This window comes from Ambystoma mexicanum, chromosome 12 (genome assembly GCF_040938575.1).
Source record: "Ambystoma mexicanum isolate Mex_15411 chromosome 12, UKY_AmexF1_1, whole genome shotgun sequence".
Classification (NCBI taxonomy): domain Eukaryota; kingdom Metazoa; phylum Chordata; class Amphibia; order Caudata; family Ambystomatidae; genus Ambystoma; species Ambystoma mexicanum.
In genome coordinates this window covers 173,829,741-173,857,025 of record NC_090936.1, presented here as the reverse complement: position 1 = coordinate 173,857,025, position 27,285 = coordinate 173,829,741, and the positions used below count along the sequence as shown (strand labels likewise).

Below are 27,285 nucleotides of genomic sequence, written 5' to 3'. Positions count from 1 at the left end.
AAGAATAGCCATTTTTTTTTCTTTCTCAGACTGATGCCTTTGACTCAGGGTGCCAGTGCCTTCTTCTTACTTTCTTGTTTCATCACACTTGCATACCCTAAATACATAACCAGCTGTTGGAGCTGAGACACCTCTGTGTCTCAGGCTTGTCTTTTCTAGCCAGCAGGAACTCTTATCACAAGAGAGTTTTGACATTACCCTTTGGTGTATAAACAGCAAAACTTTCTGGGTCTCTTGTGCTAGTCACAAGTCCATTATTCATTCATAACCAGCCATAATACATTCCCTCGAAACACTTAAGACATCAAAAAACCACCTAATGATGTGGTAGACCTTAAGGTTGTCACTTTCCATCTCCTGACATTCCCTTCCTTTCCCATCAAAAGCTAGATATCTCTTACATACAAATTAATTCTCCCTTGTGTTATTTTACCCTAAACTTTGGTACCCAAGTTTATTCCATTTGAATCACCAATGCCCTTCCAACTTGCCCTTCCCTTCGTTCACCTTCCCTTTTTCCGCTCCTCTTACAGAGTATCGTCAGGTTTAACACTGCAGCGGGGTCACAATTCACTTTCCCACATACAAGGACTCTGCAATTTAAGATCAAGTGGTGGTGGCTCACGCATTATAAAAGCCAAATAAAATAAAATTGAAAAACTTCAAAATTAAGAAAACTCCTAGACGGGATGGGTTTGCTTTGAACTGCTTTAATAAAACTTTTTCAAGTTATTATTACCACTTCTGCACGCCCCATCCACTTTAAATAGAGAAATGGAACCTGATCCCAAACCATGGGGGGAGGCAAAAATCTCAATGCTGCAATAACCCTGAAGTTATCCAGATCTTGTTCCTCTTACTGTCTTATTGCACTACTGAATTGCTAAAGCTAGGTTTTATCTAAATATGTTAGCTAATCGTTTGGACCGATTACACCCTACAATAAAAAGCCTTGACCAATCACGGTTCATCGCTGGTCAACAAGCATCAGCCTACACCAGGAGAATTATTTAATAGATATTTCACAACAAAACACACACTTTCAATCTTGTTTGCCTTCTGTGCAGAGAAAGCGTTACACGTGTTGGGTGGCCTTACTTTCAAGAGGAGATGGACCGCTTTGTTTTAGGGAGAATTACACTAGAGGGGATTTGCTTTGTACGACACCCCTTTACTCACACATGGCAAATGTCAGGGATGCCCTCTGTCCGTGCTACTCTTTCCTCTGGCAGTGGAACCAGCAGCAGCGAGGAATAGGGAAACATAAGGGATTTACTGCATTGAATATAGAGGTAACGACTAAACAAAATAACACTTTTTGCTGACGATATTCTCCTAACTTCCCAATTCCAGCCTTAGTGGAACTACCGAAAAGTTTTAAGCCGACATCTGGTTTCGAGTTTAATCTAGACAAAAGTGGAGCACACAACTTAACCTTGTCCTTCTGAAGAGATGCAACTTTGACAGGTAGAAACTGTTCCACTGAAATACAACAAACCACAAATATTTAGGCATCTATGTAGGAAGAAAAGTGGATTAATAGCAATCTATGCACAATGATCACAACAACTAAAGATCATGATCTATGGGCAGTTTCTCTTGCTGGATTAAGGGAATTGTGTAGCTTTTGAATCGTTTCTACAATGTTGAAGGTAAATTGCTCTGTGCAGGGACCTCAATGGCTATGGAAGGTTTTGCAGGGTAATATTCAGCTGGGTGTTAGGCTTTTTTAATGCTTTCCCTGGGATTTGTTGGACTATATTTTCAATGGTGATGGTAAATAGTTTGTTGCAAAGGTCTTGGGAATTTGGTGGTTGAGGCCATGCAGGTTGGGGAGATGAAACTCTGCATCACCTTGACAAGCGCTATGGGGCAGGCAAACATCGCAACACTTATTTCTGCATTAGGTGGTAGGTACTTGGTTGATGCTTCTGTTAGGGCTATTTTGGTCAGGGCGGTCCATTTTCTGTGCTGTTCAGCCACTAGCTTGTGACGTGCCTTTTTAGCAGTAGAAGTGCATAATTAAAACCGCTCTTGGGGTATCTGGTTGTTTCTTCCTTTTAGGTGTGTGAGAGCATCCAATGCTCTTGTTATACTTGAGAATAGGATTTAGGATTTCCTCTGAAGATTGAAGGGTACTTCCTGCGCTTTGCAGGGCTGAAGTGAAGTTAATAACGTAGTGGCTAGACCATGTCACTTGACTTGAACAGAGATTGTTGGTTTTGTTAAACCTTAAGACATTGGTCTTTAATGTGAGATAGATGAAGGACAGGATTTAGGTTTACACTGCAGTAAAGATCAAATAATGGTCTGGATGATGGTACAGAAAAGTCATCTTTAATGAAAGTCAAGTAGACACAATGGTAATCATGTACTACATTTGATGCTCTAAAGGTTTTTGAATTCTCATAAGGCAGCTTTTTTTAAATAAAAAAGATATTTCACCTATAAACAGTCTCATCTAATGAATTATTACATTTTGATAAGGTTTTATTTTGGTTTAATTTCACATTTCAAAACAAATATTGAAATAGACAACTGGTCAAAATTTCAAACAGTAATAACTGTACCTGGATCTAAAGGGCATTCGTTAAGTTTAGCAAACTCAGCAGGAGTTTTCCCCATTAGAACACAGTTTGAGCTTCGTAGCATTATAGGCATTCTGCAAGAAAAACAAAGAATTGTTAATTCCTGTTAAGCAACAATGCTAGTGACAACAATGAAATACTAGCAATTCATTGACCACTCCACTGGATGAATATACGGTTCTAAAGAGTCACGATCAAACCATATTATCTTCACATAAATATTCAATAACATTCTGACAATAAAGCTATTCGTTTTAACCCTAGATTATACTAAAATAGCTTTCATTTGTATTTTGCCACCATAGAATATGGTTTGCTTTGATGCAAATAACAGGTGTTCCAATTATTCAATTTAAAGTGCAAATTTTATCGACCTCAGAACAACGGCGACGGCTTGGCCTATGGGATATCATGCTCATGAACATTTACTTGCACACATTTCTAAGGAGGGAGGATGAACTCACTGCGCCGTTTTACCACCAAAGGAAATGAAAAACGCACCGAGTAGGTTGCCCGTGTACCACTGCTAGACAGTCGAAGCTCAAAATCTTGATTTCAGAGAACAAATAGTGATACAATATGCAAAATGGGTTAAGATCTTTCCTTGGAGACAAAAATGTATTTCTCATTTCCAATTATGTTTTTGTTTCTAAGAATTAGGGGACATATGGGTCCACTTTTGCAAAATTCTGGGTGATGGTACTGTATTTTTGGGTCAATCTATGGCATAATTTCCATTCCAGAGAGCTGGATGGTCTAAATCAACATCAGTGATATTTTGTCTGACTTGGGGTAGTCAAACCAATCAAAATTGGTAGACTTTGTGCTTTGTACTTTTTAATTATCCAAGTTAATATTCTGCTGCTGCACACAATCATCTATTATCCAGGACACATTAGCATTAAGCATACTAGTTCAACAAAGGTCCAGCAAATTGTATTTTCTTCCGATTGCCATCATACATCCATTTTTGTAGTGCTGTCTTTACAACAACGATCAAAGCTTCATCTCCAAAGATAGCCAAATCCATAATGTGATCGTAAGAAATAAAAGCAAGAATAGCACTACCCGGAGCCAAATATTTGGATTAATACATTTTATTCTCTCTTTTTTAACGCATCTATAGTTGAACCCAGCTAGCACATCACTTGTTTATAGGATGAATAGTTGGCATTATTTTCACTGAGTAAATACATCTATAAAAAGGTTGAATTGTGCCAAGTTAAGAAAATAAAGAAATGCCCAAGGCCCAGACCAATGACGGTTTTCATTGAGCTATTTGAAACATTATGGTCAGAGTATTGTACCTACTTAGCACACCATTGCTAATTGACATTACTACCCGGCGAGGGTCAACCAGAATGAAACAAACATCCTGATTTGCCCTCGCCAGGTCCATACCTCGCCGGGAATCCCTTGGCCGGGATTCCACTGCTTTGTTCCCAGCGGGGGGCGTGGCAGCCCCTCAGCCAATGAGGAGGCTCGAAGCTTGGCCAACCCCGCTGAGAGCCTCCACACGGCTGGATGCCGCCTTTGTCCCCCACTGGGGATTCAGGCATGTGTTTTTTTTTCTCCTCCCCTTCCGACCCTCCCAACCCCACTTACCTTCTGATTTTTCCTTTTTCGAGAGTGAACATGCTGGGAACACTTCTGTACCCAGCGCGTCCGCTCCCGATGGACGTCATGGAAAGGGAAAACGGGATTCCGTTTTCCCTTTGCCAGCGGCCATTTCCTTGGACATTTTCTTTTCTTTTCCGTTACGAAACGCTGCAGCGTTTGGGAACAGAAAAGAATGCTATTAGTACACCTGGTTTTGCGGGCCAGGGTGCTAATTAAGTAATATGCCAGAGCCGCAGGGGCATTACCGAGTCAGGTAATGGCCCGGGGCCCATAGTTCTAGGCCCAAGCAAAGCGTGGAATGTCCATAAAGTGTTATTATTGTAGAATCAGTGGGCTATACGAACCAGTATGGCACGCAGATTGTTCAGTATGCCACATTCAAAGACTATCGGTAATGCAGAGAGCACCCACAGCAAATTATTCAGAACCGTCATCCATTCTCCCCAATAGGAATCCACCCCCTTTGGAACTAGAGAGGCAAGCCCACTCGGCTTAACACACCCTAGGGGACAGGGCAAGTGGGATCTCACTGAGGGTGACCTCTCTCCCCCACTTAAAGGACAGGAGGTCCCTAAGAAGGCAGAGCAGTTATCCTCCCTAGCCTCAAGATTTCAATACTACCTTTCTTGGTTAAATGAGAGATAAAAGGTTTAGGACAAGAAAGTACGTATAAGGATGGTTGGTGTGGTTTCTGACCTTATCTGTAAACAGGGTCAGCTGTGATTGAGCAAGCCGTGGGAAGAGCCACCCCCTAACAGGGGGATGAAGAGCCAAACAATGGTAAGACCTAGAGAGAAATTTCTGCTCAAGCTGCACAGGCACAGAGCCCTCCCCCAGGGAGGAAGGGCACGAAGAAAAGAGCTTGAGCCAAACGTGGCAGGACAGACAAAGCACGCAAAATGCTGCCAAGTCTACCGGAGGAGAAACTGTGAATGCTCAGACAGGAGCAGTGTGGAACTTAAGCCAGATGACCACAGGTGGACCGAGGAACGGTAAACACAGTCACAGGAAGCCAGAAAGAGAGGCACAAGCTCTGCCTGCAGCAGAGAATATAGAGGGACTCGGAGGAGGTAGCAACAACTACACTGAACTTCCCCATATACTCTAGGATCATCGCAACAAAGATAAAGATACACAGCGGCTTCAAGGAGATGAGGCAGTCAAAGGTTGCCCAAAAACATACCCCCAGACGGGGTTCACAAAACCATACTCCCGGGCAGCATGAGTATGCATACCCCCACAGGGCAGGGTGCACTATACCATACCCAGGGACAGGGCAAGAGATAGCATACCCCTAGACGGGACGAGAAGAAGCCAGAGCCCAAAGAGGGCTCTGAGAAACCATACCGGAAGGCAGTGATATGATTCCTGCCCTTATGACCTCAAACACAATGACATTAACACAAATCTATGGGTTCAGACTACTGTGACAAACTGTAAATGTGCACGAAGCATACGCATGCTGTTGACTATATAAAGAACTTCAAGAACAATGCATTAATGCACTTGTTCTGTAAAGTAGAAAAAATGCAATTTGTGCTGAATGAAGTGGATGCAGACAACCTTCAACATAGAGATGTATTACTACCCTTCCCATTAGGATCACTGGCTAGGCAAACAGAGGAAGTTTCCCAAGCCGAGCAGAGAGCTAAATTCTATGTAATAGACTTTTCTTAGACCGCACAAAGTAAAAAATGTGAAGTACACAAATCCAAGTTTCAAAATTCATCACTCTGTACAGAGATTGTTTTTGCCCTATTGACCTAGAAACCAAATATAACTTGTTTCATCTTGCAGCCAGCATTTCTGTCAGGCACGTTTAACATATAGGACACATCTAGAGAGACAGGAAACAGAGCAGTTGTATTTGGACGACGTGAGCATCGTTGGTGTGTTGGGGCTTGGGAGAGTAGAGAAGAGGAGAGAAAGTAAGAGCCAATAGAAGGGAAGCAGTTTTCCTTAAGCTAGTTTCCTTTAGTATGAGTACAATGGTTTTTGCCTGGCTGTATTTAGACTCAGCGCGATGTACAGGCTGAAACAGGAAACGTGCTTTTGAAATTGCATGCATTTAACCTAGAAAACAGTTGTTTTTCGCCCAAAATGACTGCATCTCATGTAACCTTTATGCGATTCACGATGTCAGCTTGTTATGCCCCGATTGCTATTAATGCAGCTTGCATAATGCACACACATGCTATGAGAAGATTAGGATTAGATTACACTATATCATATATCCCAGCAGGTGTCATTTATTCATGCAACAATTCAGAACCGTAATCTCAAACAAGGAGGACTCGAGTTCACTATAATTTGCTGGCGTTTGTTTTTAGTCATGCTAGAGCACAGTGGGCCACGCACAGATCTGCTAAGCGCTAGCAGCATGCATGATTTGCTTTAGTTATGAACAACGACTGATGATCAAGAGCCATAAAATCACAGCCCGATTTCCGAGGTCCAGATACATAGCACTGCTCTCTCCTATATAAATAGGAAATTACGAAAGTGGTGTGCCTGAAAACACATCCCAGGGCAGGGGAGAGCAACTATACCCCTAAGGGGGCCGGGAAAAGCCATAGTCCAAAGCGGGCTGCAAGAAACCATACCCCAAGGTAGGCTGCAAAAAAACATACACCACGCCAGTGTGAGTCATCATATCCCTAAGTGGAACGAGAGAAACGGGACCCCTAGATGGGGTAATGAAAACCAGACCACCACGTGGGCTGGGAGATGCAATACCCCAAGGCCGCTTGAACTCCAAGAACTGCCTCCCGGACCAGAAAGCCTGCAGTTTGCCTGGTAATGTATACCAGGGGTACCCTCCTTGTGGGAGGGGGAAAGGTAGACTGACCATACGGTCCCTAGAGCGGATGAAACAAAGAGACTTGTAGGAACAAACTAAAATAAAGATTGAATAGAAAAGATACTCAAGCTTAGACCCTGGCGAAAGGACAAGTAGTTCTATGAAATTAACACAGCTGGGTGGAGGTCAGAAACTAACCACGATGCCAGTGCAAGGGCCTAAGTGTATCTCATGTTGAGTTCTTTTTAATAGCGGTAGGGACAGAAAGTAGGTTAGGTCAGGTTTGAACAGAGGACGTTCTTAGTTTTTGTATCAACATTCTGACGAGCACCCTTTTGGACATCTTTAGGCTAGAATCTTAGACGTAGGGATACTTCAGGTTATTTTTGTGAGAACTCGTGATGGCTGCTTGTCCATCTCCTATTTCTGACCTACCACACTCATTCTTTTTTTATGTCTGAAATAGAAAGATCCTTAAAAACAGAGGCTTCAAGCTATTTCAAGTCACAGTATAAGGCTTAACCATACATCACTTGATATCCTAATTACAGATTTGTCCAGAGGGCTAGCATCTATGCTAAACACATTCTTAATGAGAATAGCGTTCGCACTGGTACCTAATAGTTTGTTATCCTCATCAATCTCCAGATTATTTGGGGATTCAGATGCAGTGGGCAATTAAATAATTCTGTTCCTTACGAATGAATGAATTGTTTATTTCGGATATATTGCAATCCATAAAAACACATGTAAAATAAACAAAGGAAGCATAATAAAAGCATAAAAATATCTAATATTAACCTGGGACATCGATTTACAAAAATGACAGGGGTAGCATGAGTGACATCACACACTTGATGTCATCACAGGAAGTGATATAACATGACGTTTGACACTGATGCATCAGTTACTCTTTAACCCTTGTGACATCACTGGAAGAGGCTTGCTTGCGGGCATAAAAAGAAAAGTAAATAAGCATACCATTTTTAAAATACCAAATAGATACTAAAGACAACAAGAATATTTTAGATACCAAACACATTTTAATAAGGATACTGCTTTCATATGTCATGGATGGAGTCATGATATGAAAGGCTTAGACCCAATAGAAAGATAGGCTGAGGCACTGAAATAGATATGCCACTACAGCATTGTAGTGCCAGTTATTGCTAGATCATTCCAATTACAGCTGCATGTCAGGTATTGTCATTGTATGATAAACAGAGCCCCTACATTGCCAGTTGCTGCGATAATGCAGCATCCAAAAATCCAATAGATGTAACAGTGCGCAGGAGCATTCGTCTTTAATTCTTTAATTGATGATTTGGTATTTTTTGCTGAGCGATATTACTGCTTTTCTTATTGTAGCATTGCGTTTTTAATAGCAAACATGTAAAAACTGGCTGCACAATGTAGGACAAACACGTAATTGCTCTTGCCGTAATGATGCACAGTAAAAAAAATGCCATGCCACAGTAAGCCATGCCCTAGACTGGCTGCAACAAAAAGACAATATAGCCTTGTAATATCACTTATCATGCTTACTTTACCATAGGTGCCCAGAAAAATAAACAATGCAACAGTAAGAAAAGGCTAGATTGGCTTTACCCAAATGCCAAACTAGCCAGGTAATAACAATCATCATGCTTACTTTATAATTACTGCTGTGGCGAGTGTGACTACAAGGCAACAGAAGGGTCTCAAACTTTGGGTCTTTTTACAGAAATGACTATTAAGCAGATGTAATCAAAACAGGGTTTAAAGAATAAAGCAAAATGTTCTAACATAAATGCTTTAGAAGTAAATCCCCGAGTGAGTAACGCAAACTGAAAATGTACTTCACATATGAAGTAAAAAGGTGCCGCATAGTAATAAAACCCCTAAAGTAAACTTACATGACACAACTAATCCTTCAACTTGAAATAAAGGTTTCCTGAATCAAAAGTTCTTTGAAAGTGAGTTGTCTGAATAGCTAAATCAAATGGTGCAATGAAAAATCTACACTTAAAGTCCTTCCATTGGGTGAAAAGTATGGAGGGTAGAATAATGACCTTAAAGTCTTTCCCTAAATAACGAAAGTCCAACAATTCAAAAGAGGTTTTCTCTTACAGTTTCCTTTGCGCAGGACCTCAGGCGAGGGATCAGCTGGGTCCTGTGCTTTGGTTCTCTATCTCCGTCTGCCGGATGATATATATATATCTTCCTTTCCTTCAGGAGTCTTTCCTTCTCTCTTTCTTTCTCTCTCTCTTTCTTTCTCTCTTTCTTTCTCTCTTTCTTTCTCTCTTTCTTTCTTTCTTTCTCTCTCATGTCCTCAGGGGACCTGGACTATTGCCCCTCTGCCTCTCAGGGTTCCTGCTTCTGGCCGGGTCGCTCTTTACCAGGATTGTAGCAAGGTTTTGCTTTAGCCTCTTCCGAGGGTTCTCAGATGGGTCAGCTCTTTAATCTTTCTGGCTCTCCTACCTCACCCTGGGTTAGTCAGTTTCCTCTTCTCAGGCACCTCAAGCAGGTGTAGCAGGTCAGCACTTCTACCCTTTTGACTTATATGTGCTGCAGGGGTACTCTCCTCCTTCCCCCTTGGTCAATCAATTTCCTCTAAGGTCTTCAGGCAGCTTCCAGGCAGACAGTGCTCCAGGGTAGTCTAGGTCCTTCCCTCAGGCAACAACAACTCCTTTGCTATACAGCACCTCTTCCTGCAACAGCGACTAGAGAGAAGTACAGGGAACCTGTCCCTGACGGAGACAAGTTCAGAATGAGCCGTCTCTGCTTTTGTAGACAGACTCCTCCTCAACTTGTTGGCTGCTGTGAGGGATCAGAAATGTGAAGCGGACAACTTTGTGAAGTTTTTTCAAAAGATGCTGTTTTATTAAATGAAAAGGTTGGATAAACGCCTCACTATCCCTCCCCGGATGAGGATTTCCCTGCCTAACATAAACTAAAGGAAACACTATAACAAATTATATCTGTCCCTCACACTTATACATATAATAAATCAATGAGGTAATGCATGGCAATTCAATAAGAATAACATAACTGAATTTGTAACATGGCAAAAGTCTCTCCTTATAATCTGGGTGAATTCCCCTTCCCCAAATTCAAGCAGGATTCTTCTCTTACAGTTCCATAAAGTTCAGCAACCACGAATCAGGAACAGCAGGAACCTGCACCAATAGACCGCAATGACAGTGAATGTCAATACAAGCCAAAGAGGCAGTACTCTGTCTTGGTAATCCAAAAGCAGAATAAGGAGGACCTCTGGGGTGTGGCCTTTTATAGGCGTGCTGGTGCGCGCTTCGCAGACAGCCGGGCTGTCCACGAACACTTCAAACACCAAAAAGGGTTCAAAAAGTTCCAAAAAGTATCCAGATCGCTAGGGACATGGTCTGGGACATGTGCAAGGGTGAAGTTTCACAGGAAAATATCTTGGATTGCTCATAAAAGTACTTTTTGTGTGTCCGGGGGCCCGGACTGTGTTCACGAACAAGAAACCACGCTTAGCGTGGGTGCGGTCACATGATGACGTTGCGGACACATTTGTGAATGCGACGGGTGTCCGTAGAACACTAAATGCGCGGGATCGGCTGTACGCATGCGTGTCAGTGTGTGTCCCCTACGGACGCTGTTCTTGTCCCTGAACTAATTAAAAGTGCAACATACGTGTGGCGGACAGTTACGGACAGGCGTGATGTTCGTAGGATCCGAGGGTGTGATACGCATGCGTGCGGGTGTTCTTCGGACAATGTTCAGGTCCCCAAACTAATTAAATGTGCGTCACAACTTTGCGGACAGGTAGATGGGCTGTGTGTTCTACGGACACATTCACTCTGATTGCGGACAATGCGAACAGGGGGGGATGTTCTTAGGACACCATATTTTAAATAATAGCAGACATGCGGACAGATTTTGTGTCCCGCGGACACCTCCATTTTGATTGCGAACAGAATAGTGTCCTTAGGACAACCCCTTTTGGTTAATTGCGGAAATCCGGACTCCCGCGCTGTTCACAGACACCCTAACGGTCTTTTCAAATAAAAAAAAAAACAGAGGAATATAGTAACAGCATACATAATATTTTATTATTGTATAAAAATAAAGAAATTATGAAAGAGACGGGGAGCAGAAATGGATACAAATACAGGGGAATTAGGGATTTCTAAATGTTGGATGGTAGGGGAGGAAGGGATTGAAGTCTCATCATAACGTTTTTGGTGATGGGGATTTTTTGGGGATGGTTGGGGGTGCAGGTACATGTGGGACAGTGATATTTTATAGTTTCCATGATATGGTTGTCTGTGATGTCATCTTTGTTGTCATGGGTATAAGTCTTAGCAGCGCATGGTGGTGGCACGAGTTATGGTTGCTTAGCTTACCATAACTGGCAAATTTCTGGGATTTTTCGGTTTTACTTAAAACCATAATGTCCCTTTAACAACGTTTCTTCACTGAATTTCATAGATTTTTAGTAGCGCAACTTAACCATGACGTCCCTTATATATATGATACATTACTCACTGTAATCGTATTTCTGATGCTTGTATCTGCTTAGATTAACATGCTGTGCATAGGCCAACATCTAGTGGAAGCTGCAGAGTATTACAGTTTGTGTTTCGAAACTCGAAAAGGGACGTCGAATAGGGCGTGCCAGTAATACTATCCCTAGTGTGACGTCCCCTGTTCCCATGATCCCTCACGCGTGTAGGACCCTCAGATTGTATTTTTTCTGACATTAGGTAGCATGAGGAGTAGCTTGAGTACAAAGTATCCAAGCAGATAAGATAGATAAGACTACAAGCATCCATGCGCCTTCTCTCCGCTGGGAGGAAGGGCAGGCGCATGTGAATCTAAGCAGATACAAGCATCAGAAATACGATTACGGTGAGTAATGTATCCCTTCTGAGGCTTGTGGAATCTGCTTAGATCACATGCTGTGCATAGATTAGCGAGCAGTGTTAGAAGGAGGTGGTATGTGAGAAGGGTCATGAGAAAACAAATGTCTTAGAACCGCTTGTCCCACTTGCGTATCTGTCTTGGAATGAGTGTCAATTCAGTAGTGCTGAGTAAATGTGTGAATAGACCTTCACGTAGCTGCTTTGCAAATGCTGTCCAGGGGTACATTTGCAATGAAAGCCAGAGTGGCTCCAGTACCTCTTGTTGAGTGGGCCCTTGGCGTAAAAGGCAGTGTTTTATCTGAAAGGGAATAGCACAGTTGGATACATCCGACTATCCACTTTGGGATGGCATTTTTAGAGATGCAATCTCCTTCCCTGCCTGGCGCTATGGAGAGGAACAGTTGATCTATTTTCCTTAACGGTCTGGTCTTGTCTATGTAGTAGAGGACCGCTCTCCTCACATCTAGTGTGTGGAGTTTCACCTCAGCAGAGCATTTGTGTTCTTGTAGACTGGTTAACATGGAATTTTGAAATTAACTTAGGTGAGAACCTAGGGTGAGTGCGTAAAATCAGTTTGTCCTTATGTATAGTAAAGAAAGGATCCTGCACGGACAGAGCTTGAATTTCACTGACCCTTCTTATGGAGGTAATGGCTACTAAGAAGGCAGTTTTATAAGTCAGGTGTTTGAGACTAGATTTGTACATGGGCACAAAGGGAGGTACCATGAGCTTAGCAAGTACCACATTAAGGTCCCAATATGGAGGTGGGTTAGAAATTGGAGGGTGGAGTCTCTTTACCCCTTCCATAAATGCTTTGATGACTGACACCTTTCACCATGACACCTTGTTATGGGAAGTGGTGTAGGCTGATAAAGCTGCCAGGTGTACTTTTAGTGAGTTAAACACTAACCCTGCATCCAGTAGGTGGAGCATGTAGGTGACCACATTAGAAGGAGTACAATCAACGGGGCTGATTTGCTTAATTTGGCACCAAATTACAAATCGTTTCCATTTATCATAGTAACAGTGCCTCGTGTTCAGTTTTCTTGATTCTTTCAAGATATCCATACATCTCTGAGGTAAATTGAGATGTCGGAACTCTATGACTTCAGGAGGCATGCTGCCAAGTTCATCGAGTTGGGCTGAGGATGCACTGTTAGCCCCTCGTGCTGGGAGAGTAGGTTGTACCGGCACGGGAGTTTGATGGGGGTCGCACGCCGCCAGTTTGCATAGGTGTGGATAACATGGTTGTCTTGCCCACATAGGAGCAACTAGGATAAGCATCATTGGTTCCCTGTGGATCTTGTTCACCACTTTCCTCATCAGAGGGATTGATGGAAAAGCGTAGGCAAATATCCCTGACCAATTCATCCATAAGGCGTTCCCCTTGGAGCCTGACTGGGGGAACCTGGATGCGAAGTCTGGGCATTTCCTGTTTTCACTTGTGACGAATAGGTCTATATGGGGGAAACCCCACTGAGAGCAGAGGTTTCCCTAAGACCTCTTCGTGTAGTCGCCACTCTGGGAGGGGAATCTCTGCTCAGAGCATCCGCTAGCGAGTTGAGTTCCCCTGGAACATGTTGGGATGACAGGTAAATCTTCCGTTTGAGTGCCCATTTCCAAATTTTCTGGGCAAGCTTGGACAGATTGGGAGAACGAGTGCCCCCTCGTTTGTTTAAGTAAAACATTGCAGTCGTGCTGTCTGTTAGGATCTGCACTGACTGGCTGGATAGGAGGGGTTTGAATGCCCGAAGCTCTCTGAAGACTGCCAGAAGTTCTAGCAGATTGATCTGGTTCTGAGCCAGTGTGTGAGACCAGAGACCCTGAGCTGTGTAGTGAAGATGGTGAGCACCCCACCCTGCCAGGGAGGCATCTCTTGTGACAACGGCCTGTATCTCCGGATCTTAGAAGGGTTGCCCCTTCGTAAGATTCTCTCTTGTCCACCAGCGAAGACTCTGTACTAGTGTTGGCGAAACGACCACTAGATCGTCCCACTGACCACTTGCCTGAGCCCACTGTTTCGCCAACCATTCCTGCATGGGTCGCATGCGCAGGCGCGCGTGGGGAACCAGGTAAATGCAAGATGCCATCATGACAAGCAAACAAATAGCTTTGTGCACCCTTATTTGGCGACCGGCTTGATATTGAGGAATGTGCAGCAACACATTTCAAATTCTTTCCTCTGATGGAAAGACTAACCCCTCTTGGGTATTTAGGACAGCTCCTAAGAACTGTTTTGAGGTGCTTGGCACCAGGCTTGACTTTTTCTCATTGATTGAGAAGCCCAACTGGAAGAGGAGGTTGATTGTTCTTTGGATGTTTAGTCTGCAAATTAGGGGGGACTCCCCTGTAATGAGCCAGTCATCCAGGTAAGGGTACACTGGAATTGCCTCCCTGCGTAGGTGCGCTGCCACCACCACCAGCACTTTGGTGAATACCCTTGGTGCTGAGGCTATTCCGAAGGGCAACACCTTGAATTGGTAGTGCTGGTTTCATATTTTGAAACGCAAGAATCTTCTGTGCGCTGGGAACATTGAAATATGAAAATAAGCATCTTTCATATCCAATGTTGCCATGTAATCCCCATTTTTTAGTAGAGGGATTACCTCTTGTAGTGTATTCATGCAGAATTTTTGTGGCTTGACATACTTTATGACAGTGCCTTCGGCATATTAACCTCCCAGCATTACTGCTGCATCAAAATTTGTTTTTAGCATGCAGCCTGATACAGACCTTCCATCTGCTGCCAGCCGAGGCAACTAGCTCTTTAAGGGTTCGGGTGCAGAGGATACTAAAGCAGATACCTCCTCCCACTGACGGCAATTGTAGCTTGCCAAAAGGGTGGCATTGTTGTCAATTCGTGCCTGTTAGGCTGAAGTGGAGGCAAACTTTCTACCCAGAGCATAGAGTCGTCTACTTTCTTCCTAAGAAACAAGCGGTGTACCTGCCCTCTTTCTGGTGGTGGTTACGACCAGGGAATCAGGTTTTAATTGGCCCCTAATGTACAGGGGATCGGAGGGTGCGGCACAGAACAATTTCTCGACTCGTGGATTAACTGCTCGAGTGAGATTTGGGGTTTGCAGCGAGGGATCAATTCTACGCTGGATGGATTTGAACAGAGGGATAGCCTGAGTAATGGCTTTTTTGTCTCCTAGGATTTCTTCAGTGAAATCCATGTCTTCTTGGACACCCTGTGTGTTGATATGAAAATGGGCAGCTGCCTTAGACAGTAACTCATTGAGGAGGGGTTGGTTATCTACAGGCGAGTCATGCACCGGGGGGTCTTTAGGAACCCGGGAGTCAATATTGTAGGCTTCAGCCTCATCATCATCCTCCTCCTCCTCCTCCTCCTCCTACTCCTCCTCCTCCTCCTCCTACTGGTCCTTGTCATCCCCATAATAAGAGACAACCGTCTGGTCATCAACCAATTGAGGTTCTGTTTCATCACAATATGAATCAGTGTGGTAAGGTTCAGCCACAAAGGGTTCTGTGACCAAGCCCTGAACCGGGGCGTCAGAGCGGAGTTTTTTAGCAGGGGGCTGAGAGTACTCAGGTGTTGCCTTGGACCCCGAAGGGGCAATGGTAGGAGGGGTGTTGTAGTAACCATTCAAGTGATTAGGGTTCTTTTCATAAAAGTCAGCCATGAATGACATCCTTCTCATGACCATGTCTACTGAGCTCCATTGTTTAGAGCTAGGAATAACAACAGGTTCTGGTTCCTCATCAGTGCCCATATCCTGAGCAGTGGAAGGAAGGAGTTTACTTTTAGTGGTAGGATCTGAGACCTTGGACTTCCCTGTTGATTTAGGGGCTTTATGCTTCTCTTTATGAAGATGGGGTTCTAAAGATGTCTTTTTATGTTGTTTATCCCCTTTCCCATCACTAGAGGATTGTTTCCCAGTTTTCTTAGGGGCCTCCGAGGGATCTGATGCCTCGCATCGAGTCTCGGAGGTGGGATTCGAAGAAGGGCGTTGAATCTTGGGTGTACAGTCAGACTGACCATCGGGCCTCTGGACCATTGATCGTGTGACACCTTTATCAACCAAAGACATTTGGGCTTTGTCATGAGGCGAACGGGAACACCCAGAGGACAAAGATGTGTTGAACCGCTCTCTTGGTGTCGTCCGGTGCCGATCGCTCGGTTGTCGAGTCACGGCTGGGGTTGATGTGCTTAGTGGAGGTAGAATGTGGAGCAACTTTTGCCGCCAGGTGTTAACCCCACAACGTGGCCGCCACCCAGTCCTTCAGGGTCAGGGGCCTGCGCACGGGTGTGCGAAGTCACCGCTTTGCCCTGGCCATCCGATTCAGCGGCATTGCTGCCATCGCTAAATGTCCCTTCCACTTCCATGGCCTCTAGTTGTCTGGTTGAGCGGTCCTTAAGGGTTTGAAGAGCTTGCAAGCTTGACAGGTAGCCTCAGGATGGTCTCGGGGGAGACACAGATTGCACGTATTGTGCTTATCCACCCTGGGAAACTTCCTATTACACTTAGGGCAGAATTTGAATGGAGTACTCTCCATATGTTACGAAATGGCAGCGGGCGGGTATTGGTAAGAAAAGGTGGGAAAGAAGCCTGTATGACCAAAAACTCCCCCCCCCCCCCAACTCTCCCTACTATACAGGGCCGAGGCCAGAGGCCTTCGAAGGCCCGAGGTCCGTTGTGGCAGTCCTCAACACTTGACTTTGTCAATCTTCACCGGCATCGCTCTTCGGCGTATGGTGTAAGTGAAAGGGAAGTATTAACGGTAATTCTTTAACTATAAACGGCAAAGCGCCAAAGGAACTTCCGCACGTCTGACTAATATGGCGGAAAAAACAATCTGAGGGTCCTACACGCGTGAGGGACCATGGGTACAGGGGACGTCACACTAGGGATAGTATTACCGGCACGCCCTATTCGACGTCCCTTTTCAAGTTTCAAAGAACAAACTGTAATACTCCGCAGCTTCCACTAGATGTAGGCCTATGCACAGCATGTGATCTAAGCAGATTCCCCAAGCCTCAGAAATATATTTATATACATACATACATACACACACATGCAAAAAACAGACAGACCGCACAGCTTTATTCAGCATAAGTGCCATAAAAGCATAAAGTACATTGGATTATAAACAAACAAGAATGGAATACAATACATTATTAACAAGCAAGGATAAAAACATTTGTTAAAATGCAGTGAATACATAAAATCAAAACTACCTTGTGGCAGGATTCACAACGTTCTATATAGGTTTCACCTAATTCAAACCTAAAAAAGAGCGGACAGCTAAAACAAGGAGAGCTATGCTTGCAGTCTTGAAAATTAGAGAACTTTTCCTCAACAGCCATACCCTATTGCTGTATCGAGCAGTTGCAGATAGTACATGGGGTAGTAAACATTGAGTTAGAAAAAGCAATGCAGAACTAGTTCAGCAGATGCCAGCATCTTTCAGAATTGGTCTCAATTAAACATGTCTTAATCTCAGAGTCCTGTGGCAAATCGATAAAAAATGCATTACAGTTTCTTTGGTCGCTCAACACAGCGGACAAACCTCAGTAGTGAATTCCCTCCAAGAATGGGTAAAACAAGCAACTGGAAAAGTGCCAAATCTAAGGCACATGTACAATGATCTTTCAAAAGGTAAGGAAATTAAATCCAAATAATATTTGAAACCAATCTCTGGATTGTGAGATCAATGGTCTAACCCCAATTTACAATTCGTGGCATCGGCCAAAATGTAGTCCCAGGTTCAAATCTTGGCACCCGCCTTTAGTTTACGACAACTCATCGTGGGATTTTCCCACAGCTTTAAGGCATCCAGAGCACTAAGCATTTTCTTTATATGTGTAAACCAATTAAGACTTTTTCCTCCATTTAGAGACAATAAATGAGCTAATGCCTCTCTACATTTTCCTAGGCCTGGTTGGTGCCACACTCTTAACTAGAGAAAGACAGAACTAAACAGCCTTGGTACCAATCTAACCGGAGCAAAGTTCTAGGTGGGTGAGAGCTGAAGGGGCACTCGGAGGGAGTAATATATATTTTCCTTTATCTTACTAGCCCACAGTAAACCTGCCCCCAAAGCTCTGATCAATATAAAACCGCAGGTAAAACCTGCTCATCATACAAATCCAGTGCAGAAGATAAAGCCACTCTTCCATGCATCGCAAAATATGTCTTAGTGGCCCCGCTGAGCTCATCTAAATTAACTGCTGCTTTTCTTCCTTGTGCCCCCCAAAGTGGATATTCCTGGAATCTCACCCGAGATAATCAATGCAATCAACCTGCTCCATTAGTGTGTGTTGACCTTCAGCTAGATAGATTTACGTTTATGCTGACAAGGAATGAACACCATTGATTTGGTCTTGGCAATATTTAAATTTAGTTGGAGCCATAAAAATAGATAGGGATTTCTCTAGACCCATAGGTGTTGTTGAAATTAAAACAGCATTGCCCGCATAGGACTTGTGTTAGCTAGAAAGGCATTGCATAGCACAGATCGAAATTCATCTGCACTACGGCATGTTTATTTCTTCAAATAACAGTTACTGCTTATCCTGATGGTTGGTCAGATTAATGGGGGTTAATTTGTGTACTTGTATCAGTAATTGTTTTACAGTGAGAAAATGTACTCGCATTCAGGCTTTTGCTTACCGGATACATTTTTTTACAACTGGGAAATACATTTCCCAAGTTCCCCAGGCCTCTATATCACGAACCATCAGGTCTTTGCCGGTCCTCGCCGACATCGAAGCAAGAGGCCACAGGGTGCTACTTTGGAGCCCAGGCCACAGCTTAGTTGGAGGTAAGGATGGGGCATATGAGCATTATTCCATTGCTGCTGGATATTCAGAAACAACAACAATTAGCAACTGTACAGCTGTATGTTGATAAAATCACAGGGAAAGAAAGGGAAGGGACATGGGATGACTCAATCCCAAGAGCGCTAGAAAGCTTGTCACCACCGTTACTGAAGGAACGAACAATACAACCAACAAATAAAATATGTTTATTAAACACTCGCTCAATTAATAAACACGGCCAAAGCAGCCATGATCTTATCGTCGATTACAAAATTGACATGTTATGTCTATCCAAAACTTGGCTTCATGAGCCAAGTGGACACACAATAGAAAAAGCTGTGCTGGAAGGCTACGCCATTCTCTATAACAGGGAACAAGGACAACGGTGAGGTGTAGCGGTTATAGCTAGAAATTCTATCCATTTGTTTCCATCTACTACAGTATGCAAGGGCTGTGAAGTCCTGCACTTAAAACACACACCCTCCAGCAACAGCTGTATCAATATAATAGTGATTTATAGGCCACCATCACCGATATCGGATTTCAATGAGGAAATCATCCAACAACTTAACATACTAAAAAACCCTAGCACTGCAACCCTATTAATAGGTGAATTGAATAGGTGGTGAAGCAATCCTAAGGAAAAGGAAGCCATCCTCCGGGAAAAAGAGCTGAATAACATCGACTTTAAGGTCATCAACTCAGAACCCACAACACCACAAGGCAACCCACTTGATTGGGTGGTTGCTCAGAATCTTGAGACCAAAATGGGTCTTGCTACACCATGTATATGAATGGACCACTCTAAAATAAATTGTACAGTAATAGTGCCTGAACCACAGCCAAAGAGGATCAATGAGCAAAAAAAGTCCCCAAGTAGAAATTTCAAGAACATTGCTTCGGTGCACCTAGGTCAGTGCACAGAGGAAATCCTTCTGAACACCACGGATGGGGATACATGTGAAAATATTGTACAAACTTTCAATTCACAAATCCAGAAACTAATGGATAGGTTAGCACCTATTAAACAAAGAGTAGTTGGAGCCAACAGCGACCACCAAAAAGAGTTTAACACTGAATTGAGGCAGCTGAAAAAAGAAAAAAGGAAAATGGAACGTAGTTGGCTGAAAAACCCTACAAAAGACAACCGAGATAAATGTAAGAACATAGACAGAAACTATTTTTAAAAAAGCATCACAGAGGCAAAAAAGGATTTCTGTAACGGCCACATCTTAGGTGCGGCTAATTTAACAAGAAAGCTATTTTAGATACTCAAATCAGTAGATAAACCTAAGGCCCTGACTGCATCATTTGAACCTTCAAATTAGGACTGCAGAAAGGTGCAAGAAACCTTCTCAAGTAAAATACAAAAGGCCAGAGAGGCTATACAAACCTCTCAGGCTAATACTCAAAACCAAACAGACCAGAGTAGACCTACCCTTTCCCAAAACAACCAGGAACATTTCAAGTTCAATTCCATTACAGCGGGGGCTATGGAAGGAATTATAACATCCATGAGGCCAACATCATGCACAGAAAACCTCCGACCCTCCAAAATGATACTTGATAACAAGGAGATATTTGCACCCTTGTTTGGCAGAATGGTGAATGTGTCTTTTAGAGACAGGAACGTTCCCAAAATCATTAAGACTGTAACTATTACACCATTGATAAAGAAACATGGTCTTGATCAAAAAGATCCCAGTAATCTTCGGCCAATAATGAATTGTAACTTTTTACTAAAAGTTCTGGATAAAGTTTCAACAGTGCAATTCCAAAGATACGTGGAAGCCAATGACATCTTACATACACAACAATCCAGTTTTAGGACTGCACATAGCAGTGAGACTGCATTACTGGATTTACAGACTCAGATGCTAAGCATCATGGATAGGATTAAGACTGGCTTACTGGTTTTGTTGGACCTTAGCACAGCAATTGACCTCCTGGATCACCAGCAGCTTCAATGGGCATTGGAAAATGCAGGCAACTGCTCCAGTGAAGCAACCAGATGGGTAGTTTCTTTTTCATCAGAGAGGAAATCAAAAATCCACTCGTGGGGGTGGGGCCTTCTCGAATTAAACACCCATATGGTTCGACGTCCCACAGGGCGCAAGTCTATCATCACTGTTATTCAATTTATATCCAAGATGTCTCTGCATAATGCTGGATAAGATCGGAGTATACTTTACACACTATGCAGACGACATGCAGTTGGTGATAGAACTCAGTAGGTGCTATGCCAAAGACTCTGCCAAGATAATATCTATTTTTAACATCAAAGCCTGGATGAGGGAAAGCTGGATGTGTCTTAACAGAAATAAGACGGGGCTGATGATTTTTGCCTCCCCACAAGCCCGTGCTAAACTCAATGTAGAGTATAAGACCACCAATATCAAAGGCTTCCCGATTACCGTAGTGGAGAAGGTGAAGACACTGGGGATATGATTGGAAGCCTCAATGGGTTCTGAGGCACAGGTCTCTTACCTCTCAAAAAATTGCCAATATTACCTCCGACTGCTCAAGTCCATTAGACCATTCTTGAGCGAGGATAATAGTGCTACCATAGCCAGAGCCACAATCTTATCCAGGCTCGACTATGGTAATGCACTCATGATTGGCGCAAGTAAAGGCTGTACAGCCAGATGTCAAGTACTGCAAAATAGTGCAGTGAGAATTGTAAAAAATAAATAAAAAGAGCCAGGAGAGACTACATAACTAAGGATAGGAGAGATCTTCAGTGGTTGTCAGTGGAAGACAGAATCCATTTTAAAACACAGATGTATTTCAGGAAAGGCACTTGCGTACCTGAAGGAAAAGAACTCACTTTATGCCCCTGGAAGAAATTTGAGATCTGAAGACCAGGGCCTGATCAGCTGCCCCAAATACAAAAAGCCCAATGGACTGGGTTGAGCTTTTCCTGTAAAAGCAGCCCAGAGATGAACAGTCTACCAGAACAATTGAGGCTTCGAGGATGACTATGATATGTTTAGAAAGGCTGTGAAAAGCAACCTGTTTAGGTGAATAGCTTTCTAAGGAAAATCAAGTCTTAGGGACGAATCTGTATTGTCTTATTTGTCAATGTCTGCGTCTATATGCGAGCGCCTCGATGCCTACAGATATATCAGCGCTATATAAATTTATAAATAAAAAAATTAGGAGATAGCTGGATATTTGTCTGTGGACAATTTCAGGCAGTCTTGGCACCCCTTTAACAAGGCATCAATGATTTACTGGGTAGAAATATTGAAAAGATGGGTGCCAAGACACGCACTTGTTTCACACCGTGTTTACAGCAAACTGTGAGGTTGACTCCCCAACCAGACCATAACAGACTTATGACTTGGTTCCAGAGTATAATTGGATTATTATCGAGATCAGTGTTGGGAGGGTGGTTTTGCGAGATGACAAAATCTGCCACAGGTTTGCCCTCAAAATTGAATCGAAGACAATTTTCAAATCTAAAAACAACACAAATTCAGTTTTAATAAAACTGTATTTTAAAATTAACAGATAAAATATGAAACACTGATCCAATGTACCTCTGTTCTTTCTGAACCCAGCCTGTAAATCACTAATTATATTATTCTATCCGCCCATTCCTGGAGATGGGGTAATATAACCTTTCCAAAAGGTTTACCGGCCCCATCCAGAAGGGAAATCAGACAGGAGTTTGAAGGGCTATCCCGGCCCCCTCTCTTATGAATAGGTACAATCACTGCATTACACCAAGAGCTCGGGATAACTCCTTGCTTTAAAATGGCATTGAAGATCTTACAAAAGACGGGGGCCAAAAACGGCCACCTCGTCCTTGAAAAGAGCAAACTCTACTAAATCATGGCCTGCATCCTTTCCCCTCTTAAAGGAACTCATAGTGATTTCTATTTCTTTCACCAAGATACATAAATGGTCTGGAGCTGATGGAACTGATAACAGACGAGGAGGAAAATTAAAGGAAGGATCATAATGTAAAGCTGCGAAGTGTGACTTCCACACTTTGCCTCTAATACAACATTGAGCAGATTGTTTATCACTCCGAACTCTATTGTGAACCAATTTTCAAAATAAGGGAATTATTCCCAGACTTGAGAGCAGTTTGCAGAGTGCTCAATTTATCTGCAATGAATTCCCTCTTTTTCAATGAGATCAGGGTTTTATAATTGGCTCTTAAAGCACAAAGCTTAACCCTGTCCACGTCGGGTTTCGAGTTGATACAATTTTCAATATCCCTTTTTTACCATGTGGCACACTCTATTATACCAGTCGGGACGAGTTAGTGTTTTCTTCCCAATTGATTTAACAGAAGCAGATACAAGTGGGAGCATTTTTACCTTCCGGTACGCATATTCTGTTAATAGTGCCTTATCAGTAATATCCAGCTCAAGAATTTGTTCTAGGTTTGGAATTATTGTATCATATATACAGGATTTAGTTGTGAAATCGTTAATTGCCACTCATTTAAGTGATTTCCGTGCGTGGCCTCCAGTTGCCAGTGCTTGGGCATGGAAGGTGTCAAAAGATTTAAGGCAGCCTTGCTCAGATGTCGAAAGGCAGAGTGGAAAATGACCACTCCCAGATCTTCGATGGATCTGAAAATCACTAACTCTACTCCAATTGTTTGCCGAGATAAAAATATAATCGATTTGGGAGCACCCATTTACCCAATTGAAAGTATGCTGTGCCGGCTGATCCCCTCTCAAATCTACCATTGCAAGCCCTCAGACATAAGTTGAACATAATATAAGCAGACTCAACAGACAAACTACGGGTTCTTAAGTTCTTAGGAGGGGGGCGCGGGGCACATCCAGAGGAGGGACATCCCATGCCAAGTTTTGGTTGACCCACAGGCCCCAGGAGCTCTTTCAGTAGTTCTAGCTGGATATTAAAATCTCCTACTACAATGATGTATTTATTTTTCACAGACGGAGTAAATTTAGATGAAGTTTTAGCAAGGGTTGAGTTAATCGTGGCGGGACTCCTTTTCTCCTGCACACCTCCTCTTTTCTTGTTTCCAAATCTGACCAGCAGCCTGGATCCTGGTTTGTCAAGGAACCAATTCCGGGGTTCCCATTTATTTGTGAGAATTGTGGGGATGACAAACTCTGGATCAGTTGGGCGCTGGTAGGGTATGGTGGTCCAATGGTCGCTGTTGAGCGATTTGATCAATTATATGGTCCAGTCAGGTCATAGTCATTAAATTGTTTATTTTTGGTTAGTGAACACCAAAGAAAACATCATTGTAGAAATGAATAAGTTTTTTGACATGGTAACTCGCTACACAGCGGACGCGCATTTCAACCCAAGTCTTTTTCAAGGCTGTGATTTAGTGATGTGCACCGTGAAGTGACGTAGTGATGTCCATTGTTATTTATGACATATATATTCCATTCAATATGCATGTATTTAATAGTTTCAGTAATGGAAGCCCATTGTGGCAACAGATTGGTAATTAGCAAAACCCGTCATCGTAAGTGGTGGTGACAGGGTGAATAACAGGGCAGAATGTATATCAATTGATAGTTACATTTAGGCATAACGAGGTGTATAGTTACAGTTCAAGTAAAATTTAGACAAAGTAAGAGACAATGTACCAAGGGAGACAAGGGAAAGGAGAGTCAATTAGTTGAGTCAAAGGCCAAAAGAAATTGGTATGACAGCCTTGTTGAAGGAATGTAGAAGAAGCAGAGTCTTACCCAATTGAGTTAAGGGGTGGACTTCAAAATGCTGTAAACTGGTCCTCCCAGATAAGGGCGCCAGGGGGGCTGGATAGCCGATCTGGAAAGTAGATAGATAGGGTTCTCAGCAGGGATGTGACCCATGGACGAGTGGCCGATGTTAGATAGATTTCAAGTGGGAGAGGTAAGGGTGCTAGGTTGTGGCAATTAGTCACGCGGCCGGAAAGGGACGTCTATGGGGGGCATCTGATGGGAGGCTTACCGTTGGCCGGGTCCGGCGAGTTCGTTGCGTGCGAGCGTTCTCGGAAATCCGTGTGCTGTGGATCAGCCCTACTTTCGGGAATTTATAAGAGCATGGCGCTGATTGGTTGGTTCATCGAGCGGTGTGATTGGTCTAAGGAGGCCGCCCTGCGGGTTGAGAAACTGTCATGGTTTACGTCAAAGGGGTGAGATTAGAAAATATAGGGGAATTGCCCAGAACGAGCCTGATCAGGATAGGTACATGGAAGGAAGTTACATCAATTGCGTCCATAATGCATGTGTAGGCAGATACTCTCACAGGTTTATGTACAACTGATTACAGGAAAACATGGAAATCATGGTCAGTATTTAATCCAAAAGTAACAGCGCGATATTTGCATATCAGCTTTGCTTCTTTCTGGCGTAGTTGGAGTTCACTATCTCCGTCCCTTATGTCGGTTGATATTTTCTCCAGTCCTACGAAAGTGATGTCTTCCTTGTTGTCCCACTGGTGTTCTTCCTGCCAGAGTAATGCTAGTGGATATCTGGTGTCCTGTGAATGTAGGGAATTGAGATGTTCCCTGATCCTTGTTCTGAGTTCTCTTTAATACTCCCAATATATTTGCGATTACATACACAGTTAATAGCATAAACAACAAATTTGGATCTACGGTTGATGTATTCTCTGATTGTATGTGTGTCACTGGTACTAAAAGTCAAAGTCTTGGTCGTTGTAGCGAATTTGCACATGGAGCAGTTTCCACACTTGTAGAAGCCCACTGGTTTGTTGCTGGTGAGCAAGTTGTCATCAGTTTTTGGAATAGGCGCCATGAATGATGGATTTAGGATGTTTTTGAGTGTTCTGGCCTTGGTATAGGTTAGGATTGGCTTGTCTGGGATCCATGCCTTGATATCTTCATCTATTGATAAGATGTGGCAATGTCTCTTCAGAATCTTCTGTACTTGATGGCTATTACTGCAGAATTGGGTAATGTATCTTATTGGGCTGTCATTTGTTACCCGTTTACTGGTGGGTACCTTGGGAGTCAAAAGCGAGCTGTGTTCTCTACTGTTGGCCATCGTTAGGGCTGCTTGTATTGATTGGTCTGGGTATCCTCTCTCATAAAAGCGGCTGCTAAGTGTTGCACATTCATTTCCATATGATGGCCGGGTGCTGCAGTTCATTTTGGCTCGGAGGAATTCACCTTTGGGGATATTATTGATTACAGATCTTTTGTGGCAGCTGGATGCGTGCAAGACTGAGTTGACTTCTGTCGGTTTCCTATAAGTTGAGGTTATTAGTTCTGTGCCAGCTGGCGTGATAGTGATATCCAGGAAGTCAATGCTAACCTTAGTTGAGGTCCCCGTTAGTTCAATCCCAAAATTGTTCTCATTCATATAGCGTTTGAATGACTCAAGTTCTTCATCTGTACAACACCAGATCATTAGGATGTCGTCAATGTATCGCATCCAAGTGTGGATCAGTTTGTTGAAGTCGTGGTTGGTGAAGGCGTGTGCTTGTTCATAATGGTGCAAAAATAGGTTGGCCATTGAGGGTGCATATGTCGCACCCCATGGCTATGCCTTTTGTTTGCCTGTAGTATTGTTGGTCAAATAGGAAGATAGTATTGGTCAGTGAGAATTCCAGAAATTCTTTAGTAAGTTCCAAATGTGACCAGACTGAGGCTGATGCTTTTGTGAAGGCAAAATCAATGGCCTTTAGGGATAGTCCGTGGTCTATGGATGTGTAAAGGGCTTTAACATCCAGAGTTACCAGAGTGTAGTCTTGGTTCCACACGATATCCTGCAAAATTAGTAGGGTGTGCATTGTGTCACGTAGGAAGGTTGGTATCTTTGGGACCTCGGGTGCCAGGACGTTGTTGATGTATTTGTTCAAAGGTTCCGTTACCCATCCTATCCCACTCAGTATTGGGCGTCCTTCTGGTATGGGGTCATATATCACAGCATCTGGCCATCCGGGCAGTCAGTTTGAATGTCCTTAATCTTCCAAATTAGAGTGACATCAAGCCAAATCAACAAGCACCCCCCCCCTCCCCCCCCGAGGACCACCCCTTAGGGCCTTTGATTGCCGGGATACAAAAAGATTGATACCCCTGGAGGAATACCGAGTCGACATCCCAGGTCTCCTGAAGCATTATTATGTGAAACTTGCATACGAAAGAACACCAGTCTTGGGCAGTTAGCTGTTTACAAACACCAGGGATATTCCAAGAAAGCAAGTTGTAGCCACAGACCTCCTTGGTACCACTAATTCCCTCTGAATTTAGTCATTCCACTGCTTCAAGGTCACTGCTGCTCCTTATCTGGCTCTGCCCTTGTAGCACGCCCCCAGCACTGAAACCTAGAGTCGCTACTGCACTAAAGTTTGTGGGGTCGGTATCGGCACAATCATTCCCGACAGAGTCTTAGTGGTCACAACAGAAATAATCCCATGATCTGATTGTGATGGCAGATTTTCCACTTGGATAGCACCTATAATCGCTGCTCAAGAGTCCATCCATGAGATCCGTCGATGCAAAAACTATCGGTATGTAATCAAGGTTGGAACCTAAAATCGTGCCCCGAGTACATCATCAAGGTCGGAACCCAAAACCGTCCCCAGAGTACATCTCACTGTCTCCTCTCTGATAATTGAGAGGCAGCCTTTGGTCTGCCGCAACCAATAAATACA

At 43.3% G+C, this 27,285-nt stretch overlaps 1 protein-coding gene across 1 annotated transcript in view; it reads right to left on the bottom strand.

Annotated features, from left to right (window-relative positions):
* POLR3B (RNA polymerase III subunit B) overlaps positions 1-27,285 on the bottom strand; it is a 1,940,302-nt gene that overhangs the window by 1,533,925 nt on the left and 379,092 nt on the right. Inside the window, exon 7 of the mRNA XM_069628254.1 lies at positions 2,571-2,662. Within this exon, the coding sequence (XP_069484355.1) occupies positions 2,571-2,662 (92 nt within the window). The remainder of the gene's footprint in view (positions 1-2,570; positions 2,663-27,285) is intronic.